The sequence below is a fragment of the Diabrotica virgifera genome, chromosome 8 (genome assembly GCF_917563875.1).
Source record: "Diabrotica virgifera virgifera chromosome 8, PGI_DIABVI_V3a".
NCBI lineage: Eukaryota > Metazoa > Arthropoda > Insecta > Coleoptera > Chrysomelidae > Diabrotica > Diabrotica virgifera.
In genome coordinates, this window is record NC_065450.1 from 88792544 (window position 1) to 88805258 (window position 12715).

Genomic DNA, 12715 nt, shown 5'->3' on the forward strand with positions numbered 1-12715 from the left:
GCGTTTGTTGTTACCTGTTGATCGCTACTGTTGCCTCTTAATTATGCGCGTACACCCGATTTTTAAGTCGCCGTGGCGCGCCCACTAAATTGTGCGTCTCTGTCGTTCTTACGCGAAAAATTTCCAACAGATACTTGAATTATTAAACTTTTTTTTAACTTATTATTAACATATTTTTGTTAAATAATTTATTTATTTATTAAGGTAATCATTGTGAATGTGCTAATTAAATACGCCAATTTATACTTATTTACTCCGTGGCGATATAAACCTTCGTGGGTTTCAGCCGATTCGACAACATGCTTCCATTCTTCTCTGACTTGAGCAGTCCCTATCCAGTTCTCCATGCTCACAGCTTTCAGCTTTCCTGCTATATTATCTCGCCACCGGAGTCGAGGGTGCCTACTTGGTCTTCTTCCTGTAGTCTCTCTTCATTTGCTTTTGTTATCGTTCACGTTTCGCTGTCATACATCACTACATGTCGTGTGATTGTTTTATGTAGTTGTATATTTGTACGTCTTGTTAGTTGTTTCGATTTTATAAGGTGTTGAAAAACGGCATACAGACATCTGTTGAGGGCTTGTATCTTGTGATCCTTTATTATCTTCAGTCATTGTTGTTCCAAGATACTTAAATTCTCTAAAGCGCTCAAAGTTAAAGTCATCAATGGTGATGTTCTGACTGATTCTGTCTCTGTTTTGGATATTGCCGCTCATATGCATGATGCAATAACCCAAGATATGATATGGAGCGTTCCTAATTTCGTTCAGGTCGCGCATGACGTCACGTTGTGAGTAGATCCTTTAAATTTCGAATGCATTACCATTATGATTTGGAGATTTTAGCTTTTATTATCAGTTGTGAAACTTTCTAGAAGTGCTGTTTTCTTTAGTATGATTAAATATAATTATTGAGAACATATTCTAATAATAAAAATCGATCAGAAACATGATTTTTTTATTATTAGGCAACATACGTCTAATTATACAGTGTGGAAGGCACTTGTAGAATAAAATGATTTCTGTCCTTGTTTCGAAAAATTATAAAAAACGCTGATACTCGTCGATTTTTAAATAAATATCTGCACTTTTTAAACACAAATTTAAATTTAGAGGGTGATTCATAAAAGTCAAACAGAGTCCATAAACTTTATTTTTACTAGAACACCCTGTATATTTTTATATTTTTAAAAGCTGCTTAACAACCTGATTTCAACTAACTATATCCTGTAGGATGAATTATGAACAATACAGGATGAAACTTTGAAATTATTAACTATGGAATCCACTTATGGAATAAAATTGTTTGTGTCCTTATTTTAAAAATTATAAAAAATGCCGGAATAGGTCAACTTTTAAATTTAAATGGGCGCTTTACAAACATAGATTTAAATTTACAGGGTGATTTACGCAAGTACAGCATAGTCCATGATCTTTAGTTTTAATGAATCACCCTGTATATTTTTATGTGCTTAGAAGCTACTTTATAACTTCATCTCAAAAAAAATGTATTATTCGGGTCCATTATGAATAATACAAGGTGATTTTTTTAAATTATTCATAAATTTCGTTAAGACATTAAAGATACAAAACCAAAAAAAAATTAATATTATTTATACTTAGTTTAGAAAATATATGTCTTTATTTAGCTAAAATACCATTATTATATACATACTTTACTATTATTTAAATTATGATAAATTATTAGATAATTTCAAAATTTTATGTAGGTACCTATTTAATATCTTGACGAAAATTTAACCTATATAATTTTAAAATTTCATCTTGTATTATTCATAATAGGCCCTATATACAATACACTTTTTTGTGATGAAGTTATTTAGCAAATTCGAAAAACATAAAAATATACAGGGTGTTTCATTACAATTAAAGATCATGGACTATGATAGACTTGTGTGGATCACCCCGTGTATTTTAATTAATGTTTAAGAAGAGCATATCTAAATTTAAAAGTTGACGTATCCTAGCGTTTTTTATAATTTTCTAAAATAAGGACACAAACAATTTTATTCCATAAGTGGTTTCCATACACTGTAATTTCAAAATTTCACCCTGTATTATTCATAATACACCATACATGATATGGGTCGTTGAAATCAGGCCGTTAAGTAGCTTTTAATAATATAAAAATATAATATAGGGTGTTCCATTAAAAATAAAGCTTATGAACTATACCAGGCTTGCGTGAATCACTCTGTTTAAATTTAAATTTAGGTTTAAAAAGCCTACATTTATATATAAAAATTAAAGGGTTTCAGCGTTTTTTAAAATTTTTTAAAACAAGGACAGAAATAATTTTATTCTATAAGTGCCTTCCACCCTATATACAGGGTGTCCCGAAAATATTGGTCATAAATTATACCACACATTCTGGGGTCAAAAATAGTTCGACTGAACCTAACTTACCTTAGTACAAATGTGCTCATAAAATAAGTTACAGCCCTTTGAAGTTACAAAATGAAAATCGATTTTTTTTAATATATCGAAAACTATTAGAGATTTTTTATTGAAAATGGACATGTATCATTCTTATGGCAGGGACATCTTAAAACAAAATTAGAGTGAAATTCGTCCACCCTATAAAAATTTTATGGGGGTTTTGTTCCCTTAAACCCCCCCAAACTTTTGTGTACGTTCCTATTAATTCATTATTGTGGTACCATTAGTTAATCACAACGTTTTTAAAATTTTTTTGCCTCTCACTATTTTTTTGATAAACCAGTTTTTATCGAGATGCGGCTTCTTTTTTAATATATTTACATAAAAATTGTATGGGGGTTTTGTTCTTTAATCCCCCAAATGTTTGTGTTCGTTCCAATTAAACTATTATTGTGGTATCATTAGTTAAACACAGTGTTTTTAAAACTTTTTGCCTCTTAGTCTTTTTTTGATAAGTCACCTTTTATCGAGATGTGGCTTCTTTTTCAAAATATACCTAACAATGTAAATTGTAAATAAATTTTCAGATTATAAACAGGTCTCTATAATCGTACTTAACCATATACAAATATGTGGTGGATTCGACAAATATTCAAAATATCTCGATAAACACTGGCTTATCGAAAAAGTACCTGAGGCAAAAAAGTTTTAAAAACATTGTGTTTAACTAATGGTGCCACAAAAATAATTTAATTGGAACGTACACAAAAGTTTGGGGGGTTTACGGGAACAAAACCCCCATAAAATTTTTATGGGGTGCACAAATTTCACTTTAATTTTTTTTTAAGATGGTGCTGCTATAAGAATGCCACATCTCCATTTTAAATAAAAAATCTCTAAGAGTTTTCGATATATGAAAAAAAATCGATTTTCATTTTGTAACTTCAAAGGGCTGTAACTTTTTTTTGTGTGAACTATTGTATATAGGTGAGTGAGGTTCAATCAACCTATTTTTGACCCCAAAATATGTGGTATAATTTATGACCAATCTTTTCGGGACACCCTGTATAATACATGTATTATACACCCTGTATAATACATGTACTGACGATGAAATAAAGGTAACAATAAAATTGTAATGTGTTAACTGATAAAAAAAGTTAAAGCTGCGATAGTCATGAAGCCCATCAGTTATATTTTTTTATTACTTAAGTTCTCTTATTCATTAATTATATTTATGATCACACCTCTTAAGAACTATTTAAATCTAACTATGAATATAATATTTTTGATAAAAGTGTAACAAATTATAAGTAAAATTCACCTTAAGCACAAAAATAAACAGTGTTTACTATACGACAACATTGAATATAATGCTGTTCTACTCACAGAGTGACGTAGCTACGTTGGCCCCGCCTACCTGCACCATGTCATATCTTCTGTTATTGTATCATGGCTCATATGCATATATTTAGTTCTACTTTTCATTGATTACAAGCCCCATCTTTTCTGCTTCCTTCTTGAACCTAACGAAAGTCTCCTTCATCCTTAATCAGGTGTTTCCTATTAAATCGATATCGTCTGTAAATGCCAATAGTAAGTTTGGTCCTTCTCGATAAAATACTGTTGTCAGTATTTCAATTCTTGCACTTCTGATTATGTGTTCCAGAGCTAAGTTGAAGAGTTGTGGTGAAAGTGCATCTCCCTATTTTAGTCCTTTGTTCATTTCAAATATCTCCGAGTATTGTTGTCCAACTCTTACCTTACATCGTAACCGTTCAATACAGATTCGTATCAAATTGACTAGTTTTTTGGAAAACCAAGTTCCTGCGTCGCCGTCCACAGTCTCCATGCATACTCTATCAAATGCCTGTTTAAAACTTACGAACATCTGATGAAGCTCACGATCAAACTCCCAGCATTTTTTCATTATCTGTTTTATTGTGAATATCTGGTCAATAGTAGAGCGGCCTGGTCTAAATCCGCATTGATAATCCCCAACTGTGTATGTTTTAATTCTTTCTAGCAGGATGTTTGCAAGGATTGTGTAGGAGGGCGCGAGAGAATGGTCTGGAAAGACGTGCCACACGCGTAAGCCGAGAGTGGGTTTAGTTGGTAGGCAGTGTAACACGGATCCAAGGGCAAGGCAACCAGAGGGTAAACTGCGCTCGGATGCTCCTCCGAAGCCGAGAGGTATCCTAGTTTGTTGTTGTTCTTTCATTTTTAAACTAAATTTATTTGTAATAATTTTCTAAAATTAGTATCTCAGACAGTAGCAAACGAATCAGATTTACGTCTGTGGACGATTTGTGTTTATATTAAAACAAGTTTTAGGTCAAAATCCATTGACATATCCAGAAAATTGGACATTAGTTTAGGAAAACATGAAGAGTGCAACAGGAAAATCTTTTATTATAAGAACACTCGAGGATCATTTGTTTCTCTTGCTCGATATTTGGAAGAAAATCCGAACCTTCTTTCCTTCTAAATCAAATTCTTGGTTTTGAGCATGTAAAACTATGTTTATTTCCCTGAATGTTATGCAAGATGATAAACTCGATGTCATCATCACTAGCATTGGCCAAAATAAGAGCTTTTAAGTCTTGATCCATTTTAAATCGCATACAAATTAGAAAAACCACTAATCTTAATGGAGCCCTACCCTAACAATACCGCAACCAAAATGTTGAGCAATATCTATATTTATGAAACGTCTGACAAATTTCAATTAAGTATGTCAAAATAGCGCGGTGTAAATAACGCAACGTAGGCTGTGTTAAATTTGCAATATCTCTCTAATATATGCAAAGGAACAATTTGAGCCAATAGGGCTTTTCATCGATTGTCATTTGTTTCGAGCTTCTGTCATATGTTGTATAATCTGTGTATAATATATGTACACGGATTATACGAAATATGACAGAAGCTCTAAACAATTGACTGTGAATGAAAAGACCTATACGGCCGTATTAAATTCAAAGTAATAAATGAAGAATATTTGCAAGTTTACCTGTTTCATAGGTCGCGCAACACCAGGATGTATAAAATGGTCTTTGTACAAAATGGCATCTACGTCAGCAGCCTTGCTCCTGTCGTCCGTCAAAGTACACCTGTTGACAGGACAACCGTGAAAGGACGCCGACCCTGATTTCTGGCCCCACGCACCGAGTCCATTGTAGGCTAATATTACCTTCTCTGGAGTATCATATCCTGCAAAATAAAAATCAATATAAACAAAATAAAAAAGGTCTTTTACAAAAGTGTAAAAATAAAAATGTATACCATTTTTATTCAGTTGCAATACGAAGGCAAAACAATCTTATTTTTCACTTAGAATAGGGAGCGCAGTCCAGCACTCTGAATCGACGATTTTCGACTCTTATTGGAGTCTCATCGGAGAGACGTAGGCCTGCTGCTCCATACTCGAAGTGACCAACCATGAAAGCCTACCCCCATATTGCAACTGACGTGTATGGATTAGGTGACTAGCGTCATCTGGAAATTGAAAGATAAAGTTTTCAATCCTGATAGCAACATTTATAATATTAAAAAATATTAAAAATATTACTAAAAGATTTTTAAATTGAAAATTTATTGGTCCATTTCCCTGGTGACACCTCCAAGGCTTCTGCAATATGCAAGCCAAATGGATGCTGCAGTGAAGACAAAGGGGAAGGAATTCTACACTATGCAATTCACAACCCCCGTCTGCAGCTTGGTAAAGTTCCAACGGAAAATGGACCTAGTTACTCTATAGAAGTAATACTAATATTACATAAAAATAAAAATAAAAATGTATACCATTTTTATTCAGTTGCAATGCGAAGGAAAAACAATCTTATTTTTCACTTAGAATACGGAGCGCAGTCCAGCACTCTGAATCGACGATTTTCGACTCTTATTGGAGTTTCATGGGAGAGATTAGGCCTGCTGCTCCATACTCGAAGTGACCAACCATGAAAGCCTACCCCCACATTGGTTGGTCATGGGGGTCATTTCATGGTTGGTCACTTCGAGTATGGAGCAGCAGGCCTACGTCTCTCCGATGAGACTCCAATAAGAGTCGAAAATCGTCGATTCACAGTGCTGGACTGCGCTCCCTGTTCTAAGTGAAAAATAAGAGTGTTTTGCCTTCGCATTGTTACTGAATAAAAATGGTATACATTTTTATTTTATATTATATTCCAGTACAAAATAAATAGTAACACACCAAACATTACTGGCGATCCCAATCAAACATGGGAACATACAAAGACGTGGATTATAGAAATATTTTAGAGGAGCCGTCTCTAAAGTCCGAATAACTATGATGATTGCTGACCTCCGTCGCGGAGATGGCACTTAAAGAAGAAGACTCGGATATAATTCTCAAACAGGCTTTGCATGTAATGATAAAGACTTTGGAGTCAAAATCAATGGTGAACTGATCAATAGTCATAGATACGCTCACGAGACTGTTATTTTATGTGACAGTAACAGTTAACAGTAGGTAATTAACTCCACCATTGCCTGGTCCCAAGCCCAGGATGAGAAAGGAGGAGGGTTGTGCGTGAGGTTAGCGACCTCACTACATAAAAAATAATATTTCTAAAGAAACCTCTACAAGCCTCGGAAATAGGACGGATAACGCGATGACGAAAATGGCCACGGAAATGGATTTGAGAAAAACAACGTACATAGGATGTTGGAATGTCCGAACAATGTTTGAAACAAGTAAAACACATCAAGTGGCAAACTAAATGGATAAAAATAACATTAGTAGGTATATTAGGATTATCTGAAATTGGATGGAAGGGATGTGGAAAAACAAGAATTGAACACGACAAAACGGTTATACACTCGGGAAAATGTGGCGAAAAAGACCGACACGAGAGTGGTGTTGCATTCATGATTTCAAAAGAAGCAACAAATGCCCTAATAGAATGGGAAGCCATCTCGGATAGAATAATAATGGCTAGATTCAAAGCGAGATATAAAAATCTAATAATTGTTAATGTATATGCAATAACAAATGAAAAAGAACAGGGCATAAAAGATGAGTTTTACCAACAGCTACAGACGGCATACGATAAAATACAAAATAAATATAAAAAAGATATTGTGATGATAATCGGAGATATGAATGCCAAAATAGGAACGAATAATAGTGGAAGAGAAACTATAATGGGGAAAGAAGGATTGGGACAAATTAATGAGAATGGTAACATGTTTATAGATTTCTGCACTCAAAACAGTTTAGTCATGGGTGGAAGTATATTTCAACACAAACGCATACATAAAGTAACATGGACATCCCCCGATGGACAAACACACAATCAGATTGACCACATAACCATAGATAAGACATGGAGGCACTCACTCTTAGATGTTAAAGCAATGATTGGGGCAGACATAGGGTCCGACCACATGTTAATTAGAGCCAAAATCAAACTAAAACTAGCCAGAAGTAAGAAAACGCCAATGGAACAACGAGAAAGATAACGTTCAGTGGCTCAAAGACGGAAATGAAAGTACTGAAGAATATAAGACCAAGTTAAGAGAATTATGGGTGTCCCGAAAAGAATGGTCATAAATTATACCACACATTTTGGGGTCAAAAATAGTTCGGTTGAACCTAACTTACCTTAGTACAAATGTGCTCATAAAAAAAGTTACAGCCCTTTGAAGTTACAAAATGAAAATCGATTTTTTTCAATATATCGAAAACTCTCAAAGATTTTTTATTGAAAACGGGCATGTATCATTATTATGACAGGCCCACCTTAAAACCAAATTATAGTGAAATTTGTCCACCCCATAAAAAATTTATGGGGATTTTGTTCCCTTGAACCCCCCAAACTTTTGTGTACGTTCCAATTAATTTATTATTGTGGTACCATTAGTTGAACACAACGTTTTTAAAACTTTTTTGCCTCTTAGTATTTTTTCGATAAGCCAATTTTTATCGAGATGCAGCTACTTTTTTACTATATTTACATAAAAAATTTATGGGGGTTTTGTTCCTTTAAACCCCCCAAATGTTTGTGTACGTTGCAATTAAACTATCATTGTGGTACCATTAGTTAAACACAGTGTTTTTAAAACTTTTTTGTCTCTTAGTCTTTTTTTGGTAAGTCAACTTTTATCGAGATGTGGCTTCTTTTTCAAAATATACCAAAAAATTTTAGTTATAAATAAATTTTCAGATTATTAACAGGTGTCTATAATCATACTTAACCATATACAAATAGGTGGTGGATTCGGCAAATATTCAAAATATCTCGATAAACACTGGCTTATCAAAAAAGTATTAAGAGGCAAAAAAGTTTTAGAAATATTGTGTTTAACTAATGGTGCCACAATAATAATTTAATTGGAACGTACATAAAAGTTTGGGTGGGTTTAAGGGAACAAAACCCCCATAAAATTTTTATGGGGTACACAAATTTCACTATAATTTTTTTTTAAGATGTTGCTATGATAAGGATTCCTCATGTCCATTTTCAATAAAAAAGCTCTAGGAGTTTTCGATATATTAAAAAAAATCGATTTTCATTTTGTAACTTCAAAGGGCTGTAACTTTTTTTGTGTGCACTATTGTATATAGGTAAGTGAGGTTTAATCAACCTATTTTTGACCCCAGAATCAGTGGTATAATTTATGACCAATCTTTTCGGGACACCCTGTATAATAAAACTTACAACACAGAAAATGCCACGATAGAAGAGCTGTGGGATAAATGCAAGTATGTATATAAACAAGCAGCAAAAGAAACGATAGGAATACAAAAAAGAAGTAATAAACCATGGCTATCGAGAAGCACGTGGAAAAAAATAAAAGAAAGGAAACTACTTAAATGTAAAATGCTAAAAAATGATCTAAGAGATAGGGAACAAATGAAGAGAGAATATAGAGAGAAAGATAAAAAAGTTAAAAAAAATTCCAGAAACGACAAAAGACAATATAACGAAGAACTGTTAATAGAAGCAGAAACAGCAGCAAAAAACAACGACATGGGAACTCTATATAAAACGACGAAAAAACTAAGCTCGCGCGGAAAAATGAACGTTGAGCATGTAAAAGACAAAAAACGGGAAAATATTGAAGAATGAAAAGGAAATAGTTAAGAGATGGATCGAACATTTTAGAGAAGTATATTCCGACAGAATAATAGAACACGAAATGGAAAATGAAGAAATAAAGGAAGAACTAAGCTTCACCCAATCGAAATTCACAAAAAAAGAAGTAAGTAAAGCAATACAACAGCTGAAAAGAGGGAAAGCAGCTGGAATAGATAACATTACCACAGAACTACTGAAAGCAGATAGAGAAACATCGGAAGAAATCCTGTATGTACTAATAAGCCGAATATGGCAGGAGGAGAGAATACCTGATGATTGGAAAAAAAGGTATAATTGTAAAGATACCCAAGACGGGAGATCAAACAAATTGCAACAATTGGAGAGCAATAACACTACTTTCTACAGTGAGTAAAGTCATAACAAGGATGATACTAGAAAGAATGAAAGAAACTATAGACCAGTTGTTAAGACCAAACCAAGCGGGCTTCAGAAGTAATAAAGCATGTACATATCATATTATCACATTAAGAAACATTGTAGAACAAACAATAGAATGGCAGAGCAAAATCTATATAAATTTCATTTACTTTAGACAAGCCTTTGACCGGATTAACAGAGAAAAAATGTGGGAAATATTAAAGAGATATGGAATTCCATTAAAATACATAAGAATTATCAAAATGTTCTATGAAAAATATACCGCACAAATCATGCACAATGGGAAACTCACAGAACCAATCAACATAGACAGTGAGTCAGACAGGGGTGTATTCTATCTCCAACCATATTTTTGATCTTAATCGACTGGGTCATGAAGAAGGCAACGAAAAATAAAACAGGAATTAGATGGAATGCTTTCGGTCAGCTTGAAGATCTAGACTTTGCAGATGATATATGTCTGGTGTCCGAAAAGAGACAACATATGCAGAAAAAAACAGAAAAGGTGACAAAAGAAGCAAGAAAAATAGGACTAGAGATTAACACAAGAAAAACCAAACTTATGAAGATAAATACGGAAAGAGAAATGGGTATATTCATTGAAGGAGAAGAAGTAGAAAATGTACAGAAGTTTTGCTATCTGGGAAGCATAATTGACGCTAGCGGTGGAATAGAAGAAGAAATTAATGGAAGGATAACTAAAGCCCAAAATGCGTTCTATATGCTGAAGAAAACATGTGAGTCCAATAAATTAACAACCAAAACCAAAATCAGGATATTTAATACAAATGTAAAGAGCATTTTGCTATATGCAGCAGAAACTTGGAAAATAGAGAAAAAGATTACACAAAAGGTTCAAACATTTGTAAATATATGCCTTAGACGAATATTGCAAATATATTGGCCAAATCGGATAAGTAACAAGGAACTTTGGAGAAAAACTTATCAAGAGCCGATAGCCAAAACGATAAATAGACGCAAATGGAAGTTTATTGGACACACATTAAGGAAAAATGAAGATGATATAACCAAACAAGCCCTGGATTACCAACCAACTGGAAAAAGAAAACAAGGCAGACCAATGACATCCTGGAAAAGAAATATTACAAGAGAGCTAGAAGACAATGGGTTAACATGGAAAGAAGTGAAAGCCCTGGCCAGAAACAGAGATAAATGGAGGGGACTGTAGAGGCCCTATGTTCCAAATGGAATCAAGAGGAGTAAAGTAAAAGTAAGTAAGTAACAGTAGGTAATTAGCCCATTTGTATGTTTTTTATCAATAATATGTGAATAAAAATGTTGTTGCTTCACTCTGGCAATTTTTCCGTGAATATATCTACTATTGCCCCTCAAAGAGATACAGTGTATGTCAAACATATAAATTTTAACGATGTACATAGCAAACGTATATTATCTGCTGTATTTATTTTATGCTCATCGATGTTGCAGCCAATTCTGTTTTCGAAGGCAATTCACATCATCCCCATTAAGCCCCACGAAATAAAAGGCAGAGATGGATTAACCCGTCGTTTCGCCGTGAACCAAGCGATCTCTGGCACGCTGTTTTATCGTGTCAGGATGTGTTGGGTTGTTTTGGGCTTACTGGAATATTACAAAATCGATACATTAATACCGAGTAGAGATGTGTAAAATAGTTACTTTGAATGGTCGGAATCCTCGGAATTCACTCTCGCAATTTATTCGATTTTGATTTAAATGATGTTTCTTTGGGTTGGATGCTTATCTGAGAATGAATATCAGTAAAACGAAAATGGTAACAACTATAGATAAAGCAATAAAAATACGTGTTAGATGAGATTATGTAGCAGTTTTTGAAGAAAAAACAATCTTTATTTCTAGAGTCATAATTATGAAAATACCAATTTGTTGTTTATAAGTTCGATTTATTTTTTACATACAAAGGCAAACATTTTACATTAAAGGTTTTTAAGTGAGTTAGGGTATCGTTTGAAATTTTCGAAAGCACATAACTTCAAAAATAATCTCTGACAATTTCACATTGATCGGATCAAAATTACCGGAAATACACAATGTTTAATATACAGCAGCTTCGCGCCCGCGCGCTTTAGCGTAGCGAGAAACGTTCAACAGCTGTTCCCTTTCTTTTTAGAAAGTAAATTAGCGGTAGATGGCGGTAAATGGCGGAGTAAATTACTCCGCCATTTAAAAACATTCCGGTTTGCATCACTTTACGATTTGACAGACAAACAAGAAATTAAAAATAAAGTTGTCAAAACTTTGGTGATGGCAAAAATTCAAATACTGTTAAAACTAAAAAAAATCGAAATCGTAACTTCGAGAAACTCTTTTTGATCTTTTTGATTTTTTTGTTTCACATGATCTAATGACGAGTCTGGTGTCCACGTCAAAATCCGTTTCTTAGTTGTCTCTTTGCCACCTTTGGTTTATTTCTTATACCATAAACTTAGACCATAAAAACTCAGTTTTTATGGTCTAAGGTTTATTAGATGATAAAACTCCCCTTAAGTTACGATTTAGAAAGTTATGTATAGGTATTTACAGTTCACAAATTCTAAAGTAATAAACTTATTAAACACAACATTAAAATTAACAACCAAAGTGATAACAAACAAATTGAATGAAATTATACCATTAGCAGAATAGTCCAATCATCTGGCAGTATTAGCAGGAAAGTTTAGCGGAAGTTTTGCAAATTGGTAGTCTTATAGATTTTGAGGTGCTCTATCCGAATTTTCACCGTGCAACCTCTTTTTGACCTAGGAAATGGCACCATTTTGGGAAAAATGGTACTAAAAACTGGTTTTTCGCAAATAT

At 33.6% G+C, this 12715-nt stretch overlaps 1 protein-coding gene across 6 annotated transcripts in view; it reads right to left on the minus strand.

The window, feature by feature from the left end:
• The window catches only part of LOC126890792 (glycoprotein 3-alpha-L-fucosyltransferase A-like), a 319356-nt gene that overhangs the window by 61592 nt on the left and 245049 nt on the right, over positions 1–12715 (minus strand). For all 6 annotated transcript variants that reach the window (XR_007700463.1, XM_050659984.1, XM_050659985.1 and 3 more), the window contains exon 4: positions 5410–5609. Coding sequence is in view for 5 of the 6 variants with exons in the window: in XM_050659984.1 (XP_050515941.1) it covers positions 5410–5609 (200 nt within the window). In the remaining variant the exon portion in view is untranslated. The remainder of the gene's footprint in view (positions 1–5409; positions 5610–12715) is intronic.